This window comes from Panthera uncia, chromosome B1, assembly GCF_023721935.1.
Source record: "Panthera uncia isolate 11264 chromosome B1, Puncia_PCG_1.0, whole genome shotgun sequence".
Taxonomy (NCBI): Eukaryota; Metazoa; Chordata; class Mammalia; order Carnivora; family Felidae; genus Panthera; species Panthera uncia.
The window spans coordinates 105820609-105845906 of NC_064811.1; the positions used below are offsets into that span (position 1 = coordinate 105820609).

The 25298-nt window shown below is 35.8% G+C and overlaps 1 protein-coding gene across 1 annotated transcript in view; it reads left to right on the forward strand.

Moving 5' to 3' along the window:
* The window catches only part of SLC25A31 (solute carrier family 25 member 31), a 28105-nt gene extending 10638 nt beyond the window's left edge, over window positions 1-17467 (forward strand). Inside the window, exons 3-6 of the mRNA XM_049631155.1 lie at window positions 7945-8062; window positions 10634-10788; window positions 12261-12386; window positions 16563-17467. Of these exons, the coding sequence (XP_049487112.1) occupies window positions 7945-8062; window positions 10634-10788; window positions 12261-12386; window positions 16563-16763 (600 nt within the window). The 3' untranslated portion in view covers window positions 16764-17467. The remainder of the gene's footprint in view (window positions 1-7944; window positions 8063-10633; window positions 10789-12260; window positions 12387-16562) is intronic.
* Window positions 17468-25298: the final 7831 nt, after the last annotated feature.

A 25298-nucleotide genomic window follows, 5' to 3' on the forward strand; every position in this document is an offset into this window, starting at 1 on the left:
GGCTCTGTGCTGATAGCTTGGATCCTGGAGCCTGCTTCAGATTCTGTGTCTCCCTCTCTCTCTGCCCTTCCCCCATTCACAATCCATCTCTCTCTCTCTATCTCTCTCAAACAATGAATAAACATTAAAAAAATTTTTTTAAAGCAGTGTACAGATATGTATTCCTACATATCTGAGGTATTTAATTTCTTAAAGAAGTACATTGTTTCTTTTTTCTTTTTTATGACTAAGTCTCTATTTAGTTGAGATTAAAGTGCATAGGAAGAAAATCAAACAAAAACAGGAAGCAATAAATTGAAGGTAGAAAATTCTTTTTTTTTCTTTTTGTTTTTTTGGGGTTTTTTGAGAGAGCACATGAAATCTTGAGCTGGGGAGGGTTAGAGTAAGAAGGAGAGAGAGAATTTTAAGCAGGCTCCATGCCTAGCGCAGAACCCGATGCAGTGCTTGCTCTCACAACCGTGAGATCATGACCTGAGCTGAAATCAAGTGTCAGACGCTTACCGACTAAGCGACTTAGGCACCCTCCCCCTTTGTTTTTTGAATTGAAAAAGTGCTTTTTCTTTTCAAGGTAATCACTCCCTTGGTTATAAAATTTCAGTTTTAAAATTGCCTATTCATATGAGCTATATGTCATTTGTTTTGGTTTCTATTTGTTTTGTTGCCTCTGTATACACTAAACCACCTACATTACTCTTAAGGTCTCCCTTTTAAATACCTTACAAAGTCTTCCCCTTGCCCTTACACAGTCTCTCTTTGCCTTCATCCTTTCTCTTTTTCTTTTTCCCCCAACCAGCCAAAGCCAACCAACCAATCTAGCTGTCCTAGCAGATTCTTTTTATTTTTATTTCTCTATTTATCTATCTATCTAGCCATCTATCTATTTATTTATTTGAGAGTAGGAGAAAGGGGCAGGGGGGAGAGGGAGAATCTTAAATTTTTTTTTAATGTTTATTTATTTTTGAGAGAAAGAGAGAAAGACAGAGACAGAGCACAAGTTTGAGACTCGGAGTCTCAGAATCTGAAATAGGCTCCAGGCTCTGAGCTGTCAGCACAGAGCCTGACGTGGGGCTCAAATCCACAAATGGTGATATCGTGACTTGAGCTGAAGTTAGATGCTTAATCTACTGAGCCACCTAGGCGCCCTCTAGTGGGTTCTTTATAAAAGCAACTGTTTGTGGAACATTTGTTTGTTGCTGTCTTCTTTAATTTCCTTGTATATCCTTTATTCCCCTTTTTTCACAGTCTATATTTCATTAAGAAATGTTTACGGAGTACTTTGCACCATCTAATATGTAGTGGGAAATAAAAGGTAATGAAGAAAATTCTTTAGACTTAGAATGTCTGGATTTGGATCCTGACACTGTGTTATTTAGCTTTGTGGGTTTTTGAAAGTCACGTCTCTGATCCTTATTTTCCTCATCTAAAAATTGGACATAATAATACCTCCCTTATAGTTGGTGAAGTTTAGATGACATTACTTATAAGGTGCTTATTATCATAGTACTGTGCTTGATGATAGGCACTCAGAAAAATATCCCTGTCTTTCTTAGCTGCTAGCTATAATAATTAGAACTTTTCTTGACTCAGAACCTGTATCAGAGGTCCCCAAGATTACCTTCACTTTTAGTGATTAACTAGGACTCAGAACACAGAAAAGCTATTATGCTCATGAGTTGTTTTTGTTTTTTTTTTTTTTTTTTTTTTACAGCAAAAAGGATATAGTTAAAATCAATAAAGGGAAAAGGCAGATAGAGTCTGGGAGAAACCAGATGCAAGCTTTTAGTGGTCTTCTCCTAGTAGAGTCACATGGACAGCACTTAATTCTCCCAGTAGCAATGTGTGACAATACACATGATGTGTTGCCAAATAGGATTGCTCACTTGAGCATTGGAGTCCAGGATTTTTTGGAGAGATCAGTTGCATAAGCAAGGAATGTGAGTGTCATTAACTACTCAGACTCTAGCCACTACTCCCTAACCCAAGAGATCAAACTCATATAAGTTAGCCCAATGTTCCAAGCATACAAAACAGGTGTTCACCATAAATTCACATATTAGCATAAACTGTCTGGTGTGGCCCAAAGCCTAATAAGGCTTTCTTTCATACAAAGAAACTAATCAGTAGAATTTTCTAAGGGCTTAGATGTTATCTTGAAGAAACTGGTCAAGGATGGGTCCTGAAGATCTCAGTATATAAATGGTTTGGGCAGTGCAGGCCTGCTGAGTTAAGTCTTTACTGAACACTTCCCACCCCACCTCCCCCAAAAGATAATTTCTGTAAGACTAAGCCAAATGGAGAATTTAACTCCTGAGTTAACCAGAATATTTGTTACTAACATCTATTCCTAGCAGTATAAATAACATCTCATTACAAGTTTTAAAGTTAACTTTGATCTTTGCTAAGTATTTATAATAAATTTCAAATTATTAGAACTTGAGATAAGAACATCTTTAGTATTTCTATAAAGACATCCTATCTTATTTATAATGTAAAGGTATTCAGTCACAAGTAAGAATGCCATATGTATTATTTACTAAATTTGGATATTAATGACCCTTTTACTTCTGACTTTGGACATCAAAATTTTATTTCATCTTTGCCCACCCCTCTAAAGTGAAGAAGAATAATTAAAATAGAAAAATCAGTATTTTTGGTTTTTTTTTTACCTGGTTTTAAAATAAGTAGGGAAGATAGAAAAAAACAAATATAGTATATGAGTTTAAAAGTGATTTTTGTGGGACACCTGGGTGGCTCACTTGGTTGAGTGTCTTGACTTCAGCTCATGGCTTGTGGGCTCAATCCCCTTGTCGGGCTCTGCGCTGACAGCTCAGAGCCTGGAGCCTGCTTCAGATTCTGTGTCTCCCTCTCTCTCTCTGCCCCTCCCCCACTCGTTCTCTCTCTCTCTCTCTCTCTCTCTCTCTCTTTCTCTCTCTCTCTCTCTCTCTTTCAAAAATAAATAAACGTTAAAGTGATCGATCTACCACAGTGAGATAGCACTACACGCCTATCAGAATGGCTAAAATAGTGACAACCCCAGATGTTGGTGAAGATGTAGAGAAGCTAGATCATTCCTATATTGCTGGTGGGAATGTAAATGATAACTGCCACTCTAGAAAAGAGAACAATAGTTTCTTACAAACTAAACATGTGCTTATCATACGTCCCAGCAGTTATACCCTTGGGCATTATCCCAGAAAATAAAAACTTACATTCACACAAAAACTAGTGTGCACATGTTCACAGGAGCTTATTTCATAATAGATCAAAATCTAGAATTAACCCAGTTGTCCTTTAACAGGTGAATAGTTAAAACTATGGTACATCACACCATGGAATACTTCTCAGCAATAAAGAGAAACAAACTGTTGATAAAACATATATTGTATGATCCCACTTAGGTATCTAGAATAGGCAAATTAAATTCATAGACAAGAAATAGAATTAAGGGGCCAGGAGGAAAGAAAATGGGGAGTTTTATCTAATGGGTACAGAGTTTCTATTTGGGGATGATGAAGTTCTGGAAGTAGAGAGTAGAAATATTTTTATGATATTGTGAATGTACTTAGTGTCACTGAATTATACTCTTAAAAATAGCTAAAATGGTAAATTTTATGTTACATATATTTTACAACAAATTTCTAAAAAAGAGTAAGCTTTTGATACATGCAGGAACTTTGGATGAAAGAAAACAATCTTGAGTTATTTGTTCTGTGATTCCGTTTATATAAAATTATTGAAATATCAAAATCATTGAGATGGAAAACATATTAGTGGTTGCCAGGATTGAGGTAGGTGGCTGTGGCTGTAAAAGGATAGCATTGAGGGATCTTTATCATGGAACTGTTGACTGGTGATGGTCACAGGAAACTGGATATGTGATAACACTGAATAAAACTAAGTACACACACAAATGAATGCATGCAAAATGGGTGAAATCTGAATAAGGTCTAAGTTTTTGTCAATGTTGATTTCCTCTACTGTAGTTATGCTGAATACTACCATTGGGGGAAATTAGTTGGAGAGTTTACAGATTCTCTCTGTATTATTTCTTAGGATTCATGTGAATCTGCTATTGTTTTAAAATAAAAAGTTTTTTAAAAATAACCATTGTGGGGAGCTATGCACCTATATTGAGCTCAGCTCTATATTGTTTCATTGAATGTTCCCCTCACCTTTTGAGGTATTTTTATCCTAACTGTACAGGTAAGGAAAGCAAGACTCAGAGCTGAGAGCACTTGACCAAGTCATTTGTTCAGGTCTTCCTCACTCCCAAATTCAGATTCTTCAATTGAACTCTACTCCTCTCTGAGCTAAGGTGACTAGACTTGGTGAACCTTAGCTGAATCTGGGTACAGAATGTTTCTTTGCCCCCTTTTAGCTTCCAGCACAACCGTCAACAGGGAAGATTAGAACTTCTCCCAGCTTTCCTTCATGCCCAGACAAGCTCTGTTAGAAAGAACTTTGGTTCTAGGGCATTTGTTCTTCAGTGCATCATTGAGTCTGGTCACACAATATCTATTTGTCAACAGTTGAAAATAAACAAGATTGGGGCACTGGGGTGGCTCAGTCAGTTGAGCATCCAACTCTTGATTTTGGTCATGATCTCAAGGTTCATTAGTTCAAGCCCCACATTGGGCTCTGCACTGACAGCACAGAGTCTACTTGGGATTCTCTCTCTCTCCCTCTCTCTCTCCACCCCTACTTGTGCTATCTGTCTCTCGAAATAAAAAAATAAACTTGAGAGAGATAAAAGAAACAAGATTATTTTCCTCCAAAACCGTCAGATTATTTCATCTTCTTGTCTATCACTGATTCCTCTCCTTGCCCTCTCCTTTTACAATATAGTAATATCTGAATTTATTAATTTATAATAACTGAAACCCTCATTTAAATCAATAAATTACCTCCTCTGGGTCTATTTTATTTTCAAGCTTAACTGTGGAGGGGTAGATTTTGTTGCACGAACACTTGCAGGATTATCATTCAACATAAATACTTCGTTTCTCCTCCTTGCTTCTTTCATTCTTCCCTCCTTCTGTCTTTCTTTCTTCCACCAGAAGGTTGGCCACACTATTTATCCATGTTGTGCCTGTCTGTGTCATTTTTTCAAAGGCCCCACTTCCACTGTCAGAAGTATCATGGTTTGGATAATAAATTATATGATCATCCACCCAGAAAGACATCAGTCTGCCTTCCTGAGATCCATGCATGTTTGACAAATACTTTAAACCACTAACAGTATGTTTATACATAGGTGATTTTTATTGGAAGAGGATCTATAACTTGAAACAGTCTCAAAAAAGACAAAAAAAAGCTATTTAATAACTTTTCCATTTTTGTCCTTACTGCTAACTGGCATGGAACTGTAAAGTCACATTCCCAAGAAATAGACTGTGGCCCTGTTCATCTTTTTCTACCAGGTTACAGATTATCTTCTAGATTATAGATTAGCTACTTTGGGGTCAAATGCAATCTCCTGATCTAACTGTCTCTGGGTGATTAGGAAACAGGGCTACCCATACAAAACTTAATAAGTTTTGCTGCAAAGGAGCCATAGGGGTCTGAGGACAGTATGTGGCATTCCTAGTACCTCATTAAACAAATATTTATTGAATATATTACTATTATTCTGGGTAAGGTCCTATGACTTGTATTGTGAAATAAACAGGTAAATTCAGAATCCTGGCATCAGGGCACCTGGGTGGCTCAGTTGGGTGAGACTCAGACTCTTGATCTCAGTTCAGGTCATGATCTCATGGTTCCTGGGTTCAAGCCCCACATCGGACTATGTGCGGGGAGTGGATTCTCTCCCTTTCCTTCTGTCTCTGCCCTGCCCTGCCCCATGGACATGCACATACACACTCTCTCAAAATAAATGAATAAACATTAAAAAAAAATCTGGCCACAAAAAAATACAAACAACCAAAATGTCCATGAACTGAAGAATGGATAAATAAAATGTAAATCCATATACTGGAATATTATTTGTCAATAAAAAAGAATGAAGTGCTAATACTTGCTACCACATGGAAGAACCTTGAAAAACATTATGTTAAATGAAAGAAGCCAGTCATGAAAGACTATCTACTGTGTTATTCTTTGTGTAGGAAGTGTCTATAATAGACAAATCTATAGAGACAGAGAGTGGCTTAATGGTTACCTAGGACCCAGGGAGATGGGTTGGATGTGGAGTGACTGCTAATGGGTATAGCATTTGGGGTGATGAAAATGTTCTAAAGCTGCTGTTGGTTGCACAGTTCTGAATGAATATACATACTATCAATCCATTGAATTGTATGGTGAATTTACATTGGTAAAGTGTATTATATTTTAATAAAGCTGTTAAATAATAATCCTAACTTCAAGAAATTTATAGTCTGTAGGAGGTAAGATGAGTACAAATACTTACAAATAGAAGAAAGTGATTGTAAATACTATTTAAGTGAGAATCTGGAACATGTTGACATATTTTACATATTGGTCATAGGATTCACCTTTAATTCTCTGAGAGCTGAAGTATATGGAGAGAGAGAGAGATGATTACATACAGTTTTGAATGGGTTTGGAGATCAGAAGTTTCATGGAAGAAGTTGAATTTGATTAGAGTATAAATCAATAACTTTTGTATTTAAAAAAATAGGAAAAAAAATGATGGGAAGGTCCTTCTAGGCCAAGAGTTCCAAAGCTATCTGAGACTTAAAACTATTGTTAGAAATAAAAGCGAGAGAATAAAGCAAAAAACTGAACCTGACTAGAATATTATTCATTTTAATGTATTTAAAATGGTTACAGTGGCCTTGGACCCTAGGTTTTCTATAACCACTCCAATTCAAATATTCTTTTCTTCTCCAGTAAGCTCTAGATGTTAAAAAGCAGTTTACTGGACCTAAGCAGGGCACATTTTAAATGTTTATCAAAAAGAACCTCAATAGCTTAGGGCACCTGAGTGGCTCAGTGATCCAAGTCATGATCTCACAGTTCATGAGTTTGGGCTTTGTGTTGGGCTCTGTGCTGACAGCATGGAGCCTGCTTGGGATTCTCTTTCTCCCTCTCTCTGACCCTCCCCTGCTTGCATATGCATGCCCCTGTACTTTCTCTCCAAATAAGTAAACTTTAAAAAAAAGAACCTCAATAGCCCAAGTGAACCAGATCAGTAAGGCCTAATTTACATGCCACTCAACTATATTATAATTGATTTCTGCCAGTTTTCATGTCAGCAGTTGAACATAATATATTTTTGAGCTGTTAACTTTTGAGCTGTTTAATATCAACTAAAATTACAAAGTGAAATTGTGGCATTATAAAGTATTATTGCCCCCCCCCAACACCAAAAAAGAATGTAACTAAAGCCTCCATAGGTACCTGACATTTTAGCCATAGCTAACACTAATATTTATTTACTCATTGATTCATTGATTCATTCATTCATGTATGTATGTTAGAGCACCTGTGTGAGCAGGGGAGAAGGGCAGAGGGGGAGATTGAGAAAATCATAAGCAGGCTCAATGCTCAGCGCAGAGCCCAACATAGGGCTCAATCCCCCAACCCTGGAATCATGATGTGAGCCGAAGTCAAGCATCAGGTGCTCAACAAAGTGAACCACCCAGGCGCCCCCTAATACTGTTATTGACAAAAAAATTATATAGTCTAAAGAGATGATTATCTTATGTGGCCTCTTGTTAATTTGGACTACTTTTGCTGGAGGCCATTAAAATATCTTGGAATTTCTGTGTATCAGCATTTAAACTGTATCTCCCAGACTACCTGGAAAGAAACAGGCTTTGTGAACATGAAGGGAAATATTTTGCACAATATGATATGCATTATCATAGATGTTTACTTTATAAAAGCATTTTGAAAATCTGACTTTTTAACCTTCATAAAAATAACAATTTTAAACAGATTCTATAGTTTAATAACCACTTTTTAATTAATATGTTTCAGTTCTGGCGGTGGTTTTTGGCAAACCTGGCCTCTGGTGGAGCTGCTGGAGCAACATCCTTATGTGTAGTTTATCCATTAGACTTTGCCCGAACCCGATTAGGTGCTGATATTGGAAAAGGTATAGAATTTTCGAAAATACTACTCTTCCTTATTTGTGTTTTGAGTGAAGTATTATTTATTGCAGAGTTATACTATAGCAACGTGAAATACATTCTAAAAATCTTATCTCAACCAAATGGTAGAATAATAGGGCCTAAAGATTACTACTTTTTTCTTTTCCCTCAAAAGAAGGAAGGAGAAGGCCATTACTGCAGTAACAAAAGAGCAGATATGAAGATGGCTCGTAACTTCCAGTTTTTTCCTAGAGAGCCACCTCTTAGATCCCTCCCTGAATTTATTCCTGTTTCAACTATGGCTCCTCTCTAGGTTACATGTACAGTTCTAATCCCAGAGATTCCCTTTGCCTCTGTTCTTATTTATCATATCTTCCTCTGTTTTTGTTACACTCTTATTTTGGTAGATTATATTCTTATATAGTCTTCTGAGCTTTTTGAGCAGATAGGAGATATATTGGGATCTTGAATGTCTAAAAATATCTCTGTTTTTACCCTTTTACTTAATATTTGACCATATTTACAATTCTAGTTTAAAGTCACTTTCTTGGGGCGCCTGGGTGGCTGAGTTGGTTAAGTGTCCGACTTCAGCTCATGATCTCGCGGGGTCATGACCGTGAGGTCATGATCTCGCGGTTTGTGGGTTCAAGCCCTGTGTCGGGTTCTGTGCTGACAGCTCAGAGCCTGGAGCCCGCTTCAGATTCTGTGTCCCCCTCTCTCTCTGCCCCTCCCCTGCTAGTGCTCTGTCTCAAAAATTTATTTATTTACTTACTTAATGTTTATTTACATTTAAAAAAATTTAAAAAAAATAAAGTCACTTTCACAATTTTGAAAACATTTCTCTGGACTGTTGTTTCTAATATTGCTCTTAAGAAACCAATCTCTTAACTGCCGATCCTTTTGTATGCGACTTTTCTTTTTAATTACCTTTTGTCCCTAATGATCTTGACATTTCACAATGATACATCTTTGTGTGAGGCTTTTTTCTGCAGTTGTGGAAGAACTGGCCCCAGTAGGGGCTATCAATTGGCCCCATTCAGTCTGGAGCCTTGTGTTCAGTTCTGAGGATAGCAGAGGAGTAAGGCACTTGACTTCTTGGGGGTGAGGTTTTGAGCATTCATATGTTACATTGCTTTCACCTCAAGAGCAATACTCTAATTTCTAAGTCTTTCTGAGATTATTGGGGTAAAACAGCTTGCTTTTCTCTCTGCAAGAAAGTAAGTTTCAACTTTTTCTGCTCTACTGAGTGAGTTATCACTCTTCCATCTCCTTTCCATCTTGCTGATATTTGTGGATTTCATTCTGTGTCATGTACTGTTCTTGCCTATATACCTTTAAACCTGTTTTATTCTTTTATTACCATTTTAGTAGAATTTCTTAAAGCAAGAGATTCATTTGACAAATACTTATTGAGTACCTCTGTACTCAATCAAGGCCCTGCCTCAGATACGAGATTAGAGACACACATATAGATACCCCACATAAAACATGGAGCTCATGGTACATGGCCCAAGTACCTCATGGTCAAAACACAAGTAAAAAAAAAAAAAAAAATGAATAAATGACTAAAATATACTGTCATTTAGCAATAAACGACATGAAAAAATATTGAGGGAGCAGGGAGTGACATCAGTTTTAGATAAGTGATCAGAGAAAATGTCTCAGAAGGGGTAGCAGTTTGAATAAAGATGAAAATATGAGTTCCAACTATCATGTTTAACTGGCAGTCCATATTTTCTTGTTATTGCTAAGAAAGTGAAAAAAAACTCTCTTTAGTTCAGTTCTGTAATTTTTTTCTCTCAAAATTGGGAGAATTTAGTTTATTTTGAAAGATTATATTCTATATACAATTACTTTAAAATATTGTAAAGGAGTTCTAGGTGAAGGGAAAATAAAAATGAAACCAGCAAACACTAGAAAAATATGATAATTCATCTAAACTATTAATCCTTAAAATTGCTAGTTCTTGGCTTTGTCTTTTTGCTGTGTCTGTCTTTCTGCTTTTCAACTTAAGTAAGTTGTGGGGTATTTTTATTTTATTTTTCTGAACCCTAGTTAGTAGCTTCTGGTAATTTTGTTGAAATGTTTTAGGCAAGTCAAATTGGTTGAAATATGTTGCTTTTATTTGCTTATTTTTTTTTTTTTTTTAGTTTATTTTGAGAGAGAGAGAGTGTGTGTGAGAAGAGAGAGAGAGAGAGAGAGAGAGAGGGAGAGAGAGAGAATCCCAGGCAGGTTCCAAGCTGTCAGTACAGAGTCTAATGTGGGGCTGGATCCTCTGAACTGTGAGATTATGACCTGAACTGAAATCAAGAGCCCAATGCTTAACTAACTGAGCCACCCAGGCACCCCTAGATTGCTTTTATAAGAGATTAATATTTTCAGTTAAAATATTTTAAGATACTATTTGAAATCTTAATTCTCTGTAAACAAATGAGAGGATTTTCATTTGTGTCCTTTTTTATTAGAAAGATTTCTAAATGGCAGTTTCAGATCATTTAAGTCTGTAAGATTACTTTGATTAAAGTGTTTATCTGATATGTAAGGTTGCTAATACATTTTAAATGGTTTTATTTTAGGTCCTGAAGAGCGGCAATTCAAGGGTTTAGGTGACTGTATTATAAAAATAGCAAAATCGGATGGAATTGTTGGTTTGTACCAAGGGTTTGGTGTTTCAGTTCAGGGCATCATTGTGTACCGAGCCTCCTATTTTGGAGCATATGACACCGTTAAGGTAATTTGAGGCTTTAGCTGCTGTATATTAAATACCTGGTTTGTTTCTTTTTATTGTTTTAATGAGTAGTTTGTTCAGCAGATATGTTTACTTTTAATTATGGAAATGAAAATAAATGATGAAATTAGATACATTATAGAATTTTGTTTAATCATGACTTTGCCATAACCTTATTAAATTATAACTCGATTATGGATCTCACTTTACATATAAAGCATAAACCCAAACATTAAGTTTTTGTGCTGTTTGCAACTGAACAACTCACTGTATATTGTGTTACAAATAGAAAACATGCTAATTAGGCTTACATCATAATCAAATCTTTAGCATATAGAAAGACACCTTCTAACAGGTTTTCTGATTTTACATTCACTTTATTATCACTTATCATAAAGTAGGAAAGAGGAAGATTGTAATTATAGCTGCCATTTTTTGAGTTACTACTTAGTTCTAGGAACTTTGTTAAGTGTTTTCTTGCAATTTCCTAGGGTAGCTTTTAATATCCCCATATTGAAGATAAACAATCTAGAAATCATTAAGTAATTTATGTTAAGTGGCAAAAATCCCATGTTCTCAGTCACTTCCAAAAGGAAGCAATGAAATTAATATCAGTATTACTTACTAAATAAGATGAAGACTTCAGAGAAATTTTGTTTTAGGTATTGTTTCTGCTTTCCCTCATTAGCATAAATATAATTGTTGAAGGTCATTTTTTTTTAAGTTTATTTTGAGAGTGAGCAAGTGTGAGTTAGGGAGGGGCAGAGAGGGAGAGAGAGAATCCCAAGCAGGCTTAGCACTGTCAGCATGGAGCCCAGAGCCTGACTCAGGGCTCCACTTCATGAATCATGAGATGGTGACCTGAGGCAAAGTCAAGAGTCATGACGCTTAACCGACTGAACCACCCAGCAGTTCTGAAGGTCATTTTTATTGTGGTCTGGACATGTTACTTTTAGTTTGGTGTGTATTTTTTAGACAGATTAAATTAATGGAAATTAACATGCTCTTATGTATGTTTATTTAGTAATGGAAAATTTTATGTGTGTTCTTCCTCTGCTTTTCTCTATCATCACCTGTAGTAGTTGTGAAATTTAGGAGTGTTTCTTCTGCTTATCAAATACTGTTGATGATAATATCAGGCATTCTTTAATTTTTAACTCTATGAGGAAGAGCCATGGAAGAACTTTTTTGGTCACTGGCTGCTATCTCTCCTAGTGTTTGCCATTAATAACAAATCTCTGATAATAGCAAATATGCTTTTTTCTTTCAGGTATGCTTTTAAAGTGAAGCCATGTACGGCATACTTCTTTCTTACTAATCTCCTAATATTAATCTTTCCACATTAAATCAAACTGTGTTTTGTTGCATTTGAAGTATAATTGAGCCCTCTTTCATTATAGGAGTTACTCTTTGACTTAAGAATTTAAGGTATTTTGGAAATTTAGATGGTTACTTGACATGTTTTTCTTTTCTAGGGCTTATTACCAAAACCAAAGGAAACTCCGTTTCTTGTCTCCTTTTTCATTGCTCAAGTTGTGACCACATGCTCTGGAATTCTCTCTTATCCCTTTGACACAGTTAGAAGACGCATGATGATGCAGGTATTATATTATTATTTGTGAACCTAATTGAATTTTCTAATATCTTTGATATTCAAATATAAACTTACTCAAATTTTAGAGAAATTGTGGCCAAAAGGCAGGACGTCTGTTTTATTTACTAAAAATAAATGTATGATGTGTTCTTGTATCCTTTCTTATCCCCAAACAAACTTCATCCAGCAAAAGTTTCTTCCTCTTTTGTTATCAAAATAGAAATTCTTTCCACTCCTATAACATATCTGAAAGGTGGAGGGGGATGGCAGGGATTGGAGGGGGATGGCACAGATTGGATGAGTATGTCTATCTTAAATGAATATTAGGTTAAGTACAGTAAGCCCTGTCACAAGCCATTGACATGTTGTTATTTGTTGTAGTATATTTTAATAAAGGAAATAATTTTTAACTCTGAGGATGAAAACTTGTTTTAATGATCTATGTTCTAAATATAAATCCCCAAATCAAAATTTTGGTACATCCAGCTTATTGATGTTACTTGCTACATTCATTTGTTTAGCAAATATTTGAGTGCCTAATCTATGCTATGTTATGGTGACACAAAATAAGGTAGAATCTGCTTCCAAATTAATAGCATAGTATTAAATGCATACAGTTAATGGTATAAATCGAATGTGCATAGGTTCCAGGAATGCAACAGAGGGATGGATATCTAAATGTTTAAAGTGATCAGATGTGACCCCTTGGAGAGCTAAATGTCTGTAAATAGATTTTTTTTCTCTAGATAGTGAGAGAACATTCTAAACAGAGGAGGGGAAACATATGTAGAGGTATGGCTTGAGAAGTAGTTCAGTATACCTAGATGATAGGTTTCATGAGGGCAGTTAAAAATAATGAGCCCAGAAAGCTAGAATAGTAATAGAGGGCTTATTGTGTCCCAGATACTGTCCTAAGCATTTTGTACTCTAACTCATTTAGTTGACAGAACAATGCCATGAGGTGTAGTTACTATCATTATCTTCATTTTATGTCTACAAATCCTTTAGGCCACCTGAAAAGGTAAAGCATACCTATTATTACTTCACTCACAGACTATTTTTAAAGTTACTCCTGTGTTTCCTCTTGATCTATATCTAGCTGTAGTTTAATACACTGAAAAACTTTTTTAAATGGAAAGTTAATTTGCATATAGACTGTGGATTAGGTAAATAGTACTGTATCAATGTTATATTTTCTGATTTTGATAACTGTACTTTGGATATGCAAGAAAGTATTCTTACTCTTAGAAAATACACATAGAAGTGTTTGAAGGTAAGGGACATGATAATCTACCACTTACTCTCACAATAATTCAGAAAAAAATTGTGGGTGTATGGAGTTTTAAAGCTTTTTTTAAAAAATTTTTATTTATTTTTTGAAACAGAAAGAGGAGGCCGTGTAGGGGCATGGAAAGAGGGAGACAGAGGATCTAAAGCAGGCTCTGCACTGACAGCAGAGAGCCCAATGTGGGGTTTGAACTCATGAACCATGAGATCATGACCTGAGCCATATTCGGACGCTTAACCAACCAAGCCATCCAGGCACCCCTAGGGATTTTAGGTATATGTGTGTGTATTGCCAGAACTGCCATAACAAAGTACTAGAGACTGGGTAGCTTAAACAATAGAAATTTATTTTCTCACAGTTCTGGAGGCTAGAAGTCTGAATCAAAGAGTCCAGCAGGGCTGATTTCTTCTGATGACCTTTCTCCTTGGTTTATAGATGGCTGTCTTTTTCCTTGTGTCTTCCTATGGTCTTTTTTCTGTTTCTCTTCTGATAAGGATGGGCAAATTGGATTAGGCCCTACCCTAATAAGCTCATTTAATCTTAATTACCTTTATAAAGACTCCATATCCAAATTTAGTCACATTCTGAGGTACTGGGGATTAGGACTTCAGTATATTAATTTTGTGGGGACACAGCGCAGCCCATAATAGTACTCTTTAATTTTTGTATTTTCATTTATATTCTACAACTTTGTTAAACCCTATTACAAATACTAGTCTATATCTACACTCTGAAGTTGTATTTTTTTAAACATAGGTGTATATCTGTGAATAATACTATGCTTCTTCCCCTTATCAATTCTTGCACTTTAAAAAAATTTTTTTTGATGTTTATTTATTTATTTAAATAAGGGAGATTTTTTAAATAAGGGAGATTTAAATAAGCCTGATGCAGGGCTCGATCCCACAAACAGTGAGATCATGACCTGAGCCGAAACCAAGAGTTAGCCACTTAACCAGCTGAGCCACCCGGGTGTCCCAATTCTTGCACTTTTTATTTCCTTTTCTTGCCTTTCTGCACTGGCTGAGGCTTCTGTTTTAGTGTTATACTAAAGAAGTAATAACTGTCAACCTTTTTTTGCTAATCTTATGCCTTTATTGAATTCTTCAGTGTTGCATAAATTAATGTTAGCTGGGGGAACCTGCGTGGCTCAATCAGTTCAGCATCTGACTTTGGCTCAGGTTTGTGAGTTTGAGCCCCACATCAGGCTCTCTACTCTTAGTACAGAGCCTGCTTCGGATCCTCTGTCTTCCTCTCTCTCTGCCCCTCCCCCATTCATGTACGTGTGAATGCGCTCTCTCTCTCTCAGAAATAAACATTTAAAAAATAAAGTAAATCTGTTTAAAATGTTTAAAAATGTTACCTGTGGGATTTTGTAGTTATCCTTTATCATATTATGGCTGTTCTTTTCTGTTTTGGGTTGTAGTAGTTTTTAATCATGAGTGGTGGTCATGTTTTTCTATATCTGTTAAGATGATTTCATTTTTTATATGTTAACCTGTTATATTACATTAATCTGTTTTCCAGAGCTAAACAAATCTTATGTGCCTGGGATAAACCCAGCTTGGTCATTATATATTATATTTCTAGCTGGGTTTGACTTGCTAGTTTTTGTTTAGGAGTTTTGCATTTTTTCAGTGATTTGGTCTTGTAATTTTTCCTTCCTGTACTGTCCTAGTCTAATTTTGGTACCAGGGTTATGCAGGCCTCATAAAACATATGGAGGAGTCTTACACTTGTTCTCTTCTCTAGAATAACTTCCGTAAGATTGGAATTAAATGTTCATTGAATATTTAGTAGGGATCACATTTGAAGCCATCTGGACACATGGTTTTCTCTAAGAGAGGATGTTCAGCAACTAATTGGATTACTTTAATGAATTTCATGTATTCCAATGCTTTATTTTTTTATTCTGTTGGTAAATTATGCTTTTTTAGGAGTTTGTCTATTTCTTCTGAGTTTTCAATTATCATGAAGTTGTTTGTAATACCATCTTGCTTTTTCTTAATCTCTGGATCATCTGCAGTGATGTTACATTTGATGTTTCTAAGAAATTTAGAGACTTTCTTGTTTTTCCTCAAATACTGTTTCTAGAAATTTTTCAGTAAAATATTTCAAGTAACTTTGACTTTGTATACTTCCTGTTATATTTATTTCCTATTTCCTTTATTTCTGTGGGCTGTGTTCTTATTTCTACTTTCTCTAGGTTTATTTTCTAAAAATGTTTAGATTGTTCATTAATTTTCAGCCTTTCCTTTCTGATATTTCAAAGTCATTAATTTCCTTATAAGTTACTACCCAAGCTTAATTTTAGTTAAGGAGTTTGGTAGTTATTATGAGGCTTTAAATATTTTCTCAGATGTGTTTTTCTTAATAGCCAAACATTTGATATTTTTCTAGTTATCTTTTTTGCTATCGATTTCTCACTTAATTGCAAAGTAGTGAGAGGGTAAATCATAGTATGTGATGTCATCTTTTGAACTTTGTGAAGCCTAACATATGGTCAGTTTTCAAGATGAGAATTCTCCAACCACTAGGTACAGTATTCAATATATGCCCATTGACTCAACATACTTACTCAATACAGTGTTAATTTAATCTATCCTTCGTGCTGAAAAAAATATGTCTTCAAATGAAAGATATTGGGGCACCTGGGTGGCTCGGTTGAGCAGCTGACTTTGGCTCAGGTCATGATCTCACAGTTCGTGGGTTCGAGCCCCACATCTGGCTCTGTGCTGACAGCTCACAGCCTGGAGCCTGCTTCCATTCTGTGTCTCCCTCTCTCTCTGCCTCTCCCCTGCTTGCGCTGTCTCTCTCTAACATAAATATTAAAAAAAAAAAATTTTTAAGATGAAAGATACTAAAATGACAAATTATTTGTCTTTCTTTACATAGAGTGGTGAGGCTGAACGGCAATATAAAGGAACTTTAGACTGCTTTGTGAAGATATACCAACATGAAGGAATCAATGCATTTTTTCGTGGTGCCTTCTCCAATATCCTTCGTGGTACAGGGGGTGCTTTGGTGTTAGTACTATATGATAAAATTAAAGAACTCCTTAATATTGATATTGGAGGTAGTTCATCAGGAGATTAAATTAAGAAATGCATATATTTAAGTTGTTAAACATACAAATTATATAGCTGCCATTTGTATACAATTTGATAGTGTGTTATTACTGTCAGTATTTTTTAGAGTACTAATTCTACAATAAAGCATATGCTTTTTCAAGGGTTTTAAATACTAAAAATCAGATAAATGTGGGTTTCCTTCCTACTTACTTAGACTCAAACTCAATGTGACATTTTACTCATAAGTAGTATGTTATTTCAGTGTTTAAAATCCTTTTCTTTTATGATGAAAAATTAAAAAGTGTAATGCTAAAATCTAAGATATGCAAGTTTATTCTTTTTAAATGCTATTCTCTCAATATAACTGTCTTCCCATTTAAAATCATATGATATATTAAATATTTATTAAAAGCTTCTCAGGAGATGTCATCATATTTATGGGTATAAGTAAACTTCTACAACATCTCTATTAAGACAGCTCAGGTATTGTGTATATTTATGTTATCATATAGCTGTTATAAGTACAGTTTCTAGATCTGATCATAAAAAATTGATGACTTTATGACTCTGTAAACATGTAGTTGTAAAAGAAAAGATATAAAATGGCATGTCTGCTTTTGTCTTTAAATAAAATCTGGCTAATGTGAATATATCTTGGAACAAAATATATACTCTTGAAAATTAGTTTGTGTACTCTGTATTGATAATAAAGAAAGTTTAAAACTGTTACATATGAGCTTTTTTCCCCTTGATTCTAACTTTATTAATAAGCAAAGAGTAATAAAATTTTTGTCAGAATTTGGAACTGACTTAAAGACAGAAGACGGGGTTTCCAAGGTTTTGTATAAGAGTCTGTCTTTTCAGAAATGTCGTAGAAGATAGTACATTTGAAATTCCCAGGATCTTAAAGTTTTAGTGGGTAAAGGAATGTTAAGCTAGAAGGGATAAACTGTAGAGAGATTTTTGAGAGGCTGTGAATGGGCAGAAATGGAGTAGGTGAACTTCCTCCTGCACAAAGGCAAAAAGTACATTTCTAGGAAAATAATCCAGACTATACTTTTTGAATATTTTGGTGTTACCACATGAGGAAAAAAAAAAAAAAAAACTCTTGAAAACTCTCAACATGATTTCTTGCAGTGGTCAACATAACATAGAAGGTTATAGAAACAAAGTAGAAAATATCTTCTACACTTTTGCTAGTTGTGTTTGCCATAACAAAAGGAAGATAAAAGATGGCTCACAGAAAAACAACTAAAATAATCAAGTATTAGGAATAGTCTTCCCTGTAAAAGTTTTCAGTTTGTACAGAGACATGCTTAGAGGAAAGAAGTCTTTAAAATCCTGAATGGTTTGAATAGAGGGCAAACAGGAATTTAATTATTAGGGACACCTGGGTGGCTCAGTCAATTAAGTGTCCAACTCTTATTTCAGCTCAGATCATGATCTCATGGTTTGTGAGTTCAAGCCCCATGTCAGAATTCACACTGGCAGTGCAGAGCTTGCTTGGGATTCTCTCTCTTGGGATTCCCCTCCCCTGCTCATGTTCTCTCCCTCTCTCTCCCTCCATCTCCCTCTCTCTTTCTCTCTCAAAATAAATCAATAAAATTTAAAAAAAAATTATTAAATCACTAGACCAGAAAGTATGTTTTTTTTAATGTTTATTTTCGAAAGAGAGAGAGAGGGAGACAGAGTGTGAGTGTGAGTGTGGGTAGGGAAGAGAGAGAGGGAGACAGAGACAGAGTGTGAGCAGGGGAGGGGCAGAAAGAGAGGGAGGCACAGAATCCGAAGCAGGCTCCAGGCTCTGAGCTGTCAGCACAGAGCCTGACAGGGGCTCAAACCCACGAACCACGAGATCATGACCTGAGCTGAAGCCGTATGCTCAACTGACTGAGCTACCTAGGTGCCGCGTAAAGTCTATTTTTTGAAGTCTGGAAGATGTATACTTAGGACAAAAAGAAGTTAAATGTTACTTATTCTGGACTGAATGAAAACCGTATATTATGTTAAGCTGCTAGTGATTTAAAGTAAGCAAAATCATAATGGAGATTTCATAAGGAAATAATTTTTACAATGTTAATGTAAATGTTGGAAAAGTACATAGCTAAAGTATATTTAAAACGTGTACAGGGGGGGCGCCTGGGTGGTGCAGTCGGTTAAGCCTCCGACTTCAGCCAGGTCACGATCTCGCGGTCCGTGAGTTCGAGCCCCGCGTCAGGCTCTGGGCTGATGGCTCGGAGCCTGGAGCCTGTTTCCGATTCTGTGTCTCCCTCTCTCTCTGCCCCTCCCCCGTTCATGCTCTGTCTCTCTCTCTCCCAAAAATAAATAAAAAATGTTAAAAAAATAAAAAAATAAAAATAAAAAAAATAAAACGTGTACAGGGGTGTCTGGGTGGCTCAGCTGGTTAGTGTCAGTCTTCCAACTCTTTTGATTTCAGCTCAGGTCATGATCTCACAGTCATGGGATGGAGCCCTACATGAGGCTCCACACTGGGCGTGGAGCCTGCTTAAGATTCTCTTTCCCTCTACCCCTGCCCCACCTCAAAAAAATTTAAAATTTAAAAACCGTTTAAAAAAATACATACATAAATAAAATGTGTACTATTTTCCATCTTAAATTACTAGTGCTGCATCTCCTTGCATAGAGAGTCGTCTTGGGTAGGAGTTTTAATTTCCCACCCTGAAACTATGTCCAAATAATACTTAAAATTTCATCCTTAGAGCTACATTCTTTTAGTTCATCTTTACTTATTTCATTAAAATAACATCCTCCTTACAAAAGATAACCTTTTAAATTTGTAGTCCTTTATATTTAATGAAACATCTATTTTGGTGAATTTTACATTTTTTTCTCACAGCAGGTTTTGTTACAGAAGGGAAAAAAAAAGACAAAATAAGCAACAAAAAATATGTACTAAGTAAGAATCATGAAGGCCCTGAAGAAATTTTTACTACTTTATATTCCTACTCTGGATTGATGCTTTTCATTAATAGAACTTTGGTATGCTTGACTAAAACTTCTGAAATAGTTCCTTTGTTTATAAATGAAAGTTGTGCTATGTAAATAAGAAGTAATACCTTTGTTCCTCTTTAGCTGATTGACTTAAATGTAAATTCAAAGGGGCTCCTTTTCTTCCACCATATCTTAAATGTTAGTATTCTCCAGGGGCCAGTCCAAAGCTCTTTTCTTACTTTATATGGGTTTCCTAGTTCATTTCTTCTGTGTCTTTAGTTTCAAATACCATTTGTATGCCAGTTACAGTCAAGATTTTCTCTTTAGCCTGACCCAGATTCCTCTTTGGAGTTTCCAGATGCAATTCTGTCTGTTGTACCCCTTTCTCTCTGTACCACTGATTTCTCTAATCCAACATTTCTAAAACCTAACTCACTGCTTCAAATCACACTGACTTCTCTTTCCATAACCCCTATCTTAACAGTACATACCAATTCTACTCAGTCTCCCACACTAGAAACCTGGTTACCACCTTCTACTTCAGTTCAAACACGAAATAGATCACTTGCTCTTATGAAATCTACTTACTAAAAATTGTACGTTTTTATTTTCTTTCCATTTTGACTGTCATTTCCTTGAGGACTTATTGTCACTAATGCAAGATATTTTAATAAGCTTAGGGTAAAGGCAAAGATTCTGTAACAAAGAGACTCAAAAATATAGTGGTTTAAGCAAGACAAGTGTTTCTCTTAATAGTTTGGAGGGGAGCAGTGTAAGCTATCAGGGTGTCTGGTCTATGAACTCCTTCAGAGACCCACCTTCCTTCAGACTTTTTGCTCTGATATCTTAGAACAGGGATTCTTAACCATTTTATGCTGTGGATACCTTTGGCAATCTAAAGCCTGTGGATCCCTTGTAATAGTGTTAAATGAATAAAATACAATACACAGAATTACAAAGGAAACAGTATTTGAAATATGGTTATTAAAATATATAAAAGTACAAATTTGTGATATAGAAATAGGTGCTGCTTTTTAACACATAACAAGGTACAGTGGTCTAATAATTACCATAATTTCATAGTATTGATGTCCATAAATGTTTGAAATTATATATCCAACAGTTATAATGTATGCAAATACCTGATTTCTATTGCTGGGAAAAATCACATACTATTAATACTTCAGTGATTTGTGTCTATATTCATGATTGAAACAAATGTTAACTTTTAGTTAAAGGTTAATTTAAAACACTGCCCCCCCCCCCCTAATTTTTCTTTGGGTCCCCTTGGGAACCGGGGGCCCCCCCCCCCCCCCCCCCCCCCCCCCCCACCCCCCGCAGGTAAAGAACCTCTGTCCTAGAGCTTTGTACTTATTTGCATAGTCAAAGTTGGGTCTCTGGGTAATCTGTGTTTCCATTTACAGGAAAAGGGAAAATTTAATCAGGGCAGATGGAAGGGATTTTAACCAAGTAAGGTGGAAGCTGCTCATGTTATATATATACACACTGGTGACTTTAGTCACATGACTTTAGTTACAAAGAAGATGAGAAATAATAGTCTGCAGTTGAGCAGCCATGTGTACAAAACAAAATAATAGTTTTTTAAAAATAACTAGTAGTCTACCACAGTCTTTTAAGTGACCATTGTGTATCCAGTCTCACCTTGCTCTAATCCATTCTTAACACTGCCACCAAAGTATTTTTTAAACTCTGAATCTGATCATGTCAGTCTCCATCTATTTCAGTGTTTCTAAATATCTTATAGTAGTACTTCCTGACTTGTGGGTCATCAGGATTGGGTGAGGTTGGGGGGCAGTTTTTGCAAGTAATTTAGGAGTCCATATTCCAATTGAAATTGAAAATTGAATTTTAAAGTCAGATGTTATGTATATGCAGCAGTTTTTTTGTTCATATATGTACAAGCTTTAGGGATTAGCAAAATACAAGTATATGCTGAAGTATCCTAGAACTCATGGTACATGAACATACTATTCTAATAAATGCTAAAAAAAAAAAAAAGTTACTTTGGGAGGCATAATTTTTTGTACATTAAAAATATGTCTTTGGGGTGCCTGGGTGGCTCAGTCAGTTGATTTCTACTCAGGTCATGATCTCATGGTTCTTGAAATCGAGCTCCACATCAGGCTCTGCCTTCACAGCTTGGAGCCTGCTTGGGATTCTGTCTCTCTACCCTTCCCTGCCCTCCCTGCCCCCCAGTTTCTCTGTGTCTCTCAAAATAAATAAACTTAAAAAAAAACTGTCTTCATTCTTGAAAAGGTAAACACCTGGCCTACAGGGTAAACGAAAGACTTCTTAGTGTGGCATAGAGTATCCTTTGTGATCTAGCTCTAGACTTCAGCTGTACACCATATCTGTCCTAGGCATTGTAGGCTTAACAGTAACCTCTGATTCCCCAAATATGGCATGCTATTGATGCCTCTCTGCCACTGCACCTTATTTTTCAGTGTCATTTACCTTTTTTGTACTTTTTTTCCCCTCTGCCCATTATTTCCTTTTCATTATCCACCTTGAGAGTTACTCATTTTTTAAAGCACAATTCTAAAGTGGACTCCTCTGTGAAGATCTTCCTGCTTCCTGCCTTCAGACAAGTGTCCCATTTTTAGCCCTTCAAACACAGAAGCTTCTAGACTTCCAATGCAAATCTCTACTATAGCATTTATTGTTAGAGTGAATTTCCTACCTATTTTATAACTATTGTGCACTCTCTAGTTCAAAGCCTTGACTAGTTTTAAAGCATACAAAAACAAATACATTCCATACCCTCATAATCTTGTAAAGGTCATAATCTAGAAGTTATAATCTAGTAAAATGGACAAAACAACTGGTGGAGGACAGAATGTAAAAAAGGTCGTAAGAAAGAAAGGTACAAAGTGCTAGAAAAGGAAGGAAACAAAGTTAACTTGAGGCAGTCTTGGAGGCCTCATGATACCTTACACTGGATCTTAAACAATATTGAAGATTTTTTTTTTTTAATTTTTATTAAAAAAAATTTTTTTTTAATGTTTATTTATTTTTGAGAGAGAGAGACATAGTGTGAGCAGGGAAGGGGCAGAGAGACAGGAAGAAAGAGAATCCAAAGCAGCTCCAGGCTCTGAGCTGTCAGCACAGAGCCTGACGTGGGGCTTGAACTTATGAACCATGAGATCATGACCTGAGCCGAAGTTGGTCACTTAACTGAGCTACCCAGGCCCCCTTTGAAGATTTTAATAAAGCATGTAAAATTTGAGCTATATTCCAGAGAAAGACAGTGGCACAAAAACTTGGAGAAACTTGCCATACTTGAACAATAGTAAGTGGCCAAGCTGGCTGAGATAAAACAATAGATGTAGAAAAGTGATAGGAAATAGGGTTGGAAAAATAAATTGGTCAAACCGTGAAAGGCTTTCAATGCCAGAGTGAAGAATTTACACAGTGGAGAACCATCACTAATTTTTTGAAGAAGTAAATAACAAAGTCAAAGCAATACTTTAGGAAGATAGCTTGTTACTATTAATAGGAGAAAGACAATGTAAAAAAGAACAGGAAGCAAATTATTGCAATAATCCAGTTGAAGTAGAAATTCTGGATCAAAGGGGTGCCTGAGTGGCTCAGTCGGTTGAGCATCTGACTTCAGCTCTCAGGTCATGATCTCACATTTTGTGAGTTCAAGCCCCATGTCAGACTCTGTGCTGACAGCTCAGAGCCTGGTGCCTGCTTCAGATTCTGTCTCCCTCTCTTTCTGCCCCTCCCCTGCTCACACTCTGTCTCAGTCTATCTCAAAAATAAACATTAAAAAAAGTTTTTTTAATAAAAGAAATTCTGGGTTAAATATTTATTGCAAGTATAAGAGCTAAATACCTAGCAATATGGCAGATTGAATTTACACAGATACCTTCCCTCACAAACATGAACATATTGGATAAAATATATCCAAAAGAAATTTTTTTTTAATAAAAAGGGAAATACTATATGTCAGCAACAAAGATATGGCTAGGAACATTGCTGAGAGCTAACACTGCATAGCCTCTCACAGGATTCAGAAACATGTACAGACCTAAGGGTAGTTTTGACACCCACATGTAGATAGGAATTATGAGCTTGGGCCCTAGTAAAGTAAGGGGACTGAAACTGAATTCATCATGCGTACTGAAAGATTGGAAGGAGTGGGGTTTTTTTTCTTTTTTTGAAAGCGTTAAGCATATGGCTATTTCCATATGTTTTTTATTTGTTTCAATTTTTATTTAAATTCTAGTTAACAGATAGTGTAATATTAATTTCAGGAGTAGAATTCAGTGATTCATTCATCCTCTATGTATAACAACCAGTGCCCAATCATAAGTGCCCTCCTTAATAACCATCACCCATTTAACCCTTACCCTAGCCCCCTCCCCGCCAGCAACCCTCAGTTTGTGCTCTCTAGTAAAGAGTCTCTTTTATGGTTTGCCTCTTTTTCCTCCCTTATGTTCATCTGTTTTGTTTCTGAAATTCCATATATGAGAGAGATTAAGAAAATAGACCCCAGATATAGTAGACAAGAGGATTGACAACCATTTCAAAGCAGTGAGTAGGAAAAAAGTCATCTATGAGAAATCAAAACACCCAGGTTTGTGCCAGCACAAAGTACAGTTGACCTTTTAATGAATGTGGAAGCTAGTGGTGCCAATCCTCTGCATAGTTGAAAATCCATGTATAATTTTTGATTTCCCAAAAACTTAACTAATAGCCTATTATTGACTGGAATCTTCACTGATACAGTTGATAAACACATATTTTTCATGTTATATGTATTATATGCTGTATTCTGACAATAAAGCTGGAGAAAAAAATCTTACTGAGAAAATCTTAAGGGAAAATAAATTTACAGTATGATTCTGTAGTCAACCAAAAAATCCACATATAGTGGATCTGTGCAGTTCAAATCCATGTTGTTCAAGGGTCAACTGTATTATATACAGAAACACTATCTGTATGATATATGCACTCCAAACTGAAAAATTAGAACTGTTCTGACACTAGTGAGACTCCTCAGGGTTCTGACAAAAAAAAATACAAAAGCTTTCTAGGATACTTCTATGACCCAGGGTACACAAAAATTCCCACAAAAAAAGTAGCCTCAGTGAAGGTGAATTTATGGTCAAAATATAATTCATACCAAGGAAACAAGAAAGCACTATGTGGCAGAGTTGACACATAAAAGAATTAGCACCCGAGAACTAAAAATGTGATAAAATATTCTAAAAGAGACTATAAAATTAGAATGTTTAAAGTGATTAATAGATTTTTTGAAGGGAGAGAAATGATGAAAACAGTACCGTATGAAAGGACAAGTTTGAAAATTAACATCTAAAAATGGTAGAGTGCTCGAAATTAAAAATAGATGACAAAGAAAGGCTAATAAGAGTCACAGAGGTTAGAATAGAGAGACCCTATGCATTCTAATAGGAGATCCAAAAGAAACTGAAAAGAAGGGGTGAGAAGCAATTATCAAAGGGATAATGTCTGAGACTTCTCCAGAACCTAAAAAATCCATTCATCCTCAGGTTAACAAAAATCTCTGAATAAACTTTTAGAAATCCATACCTAGACACATCGTAATTAAGCTGCCAAATAT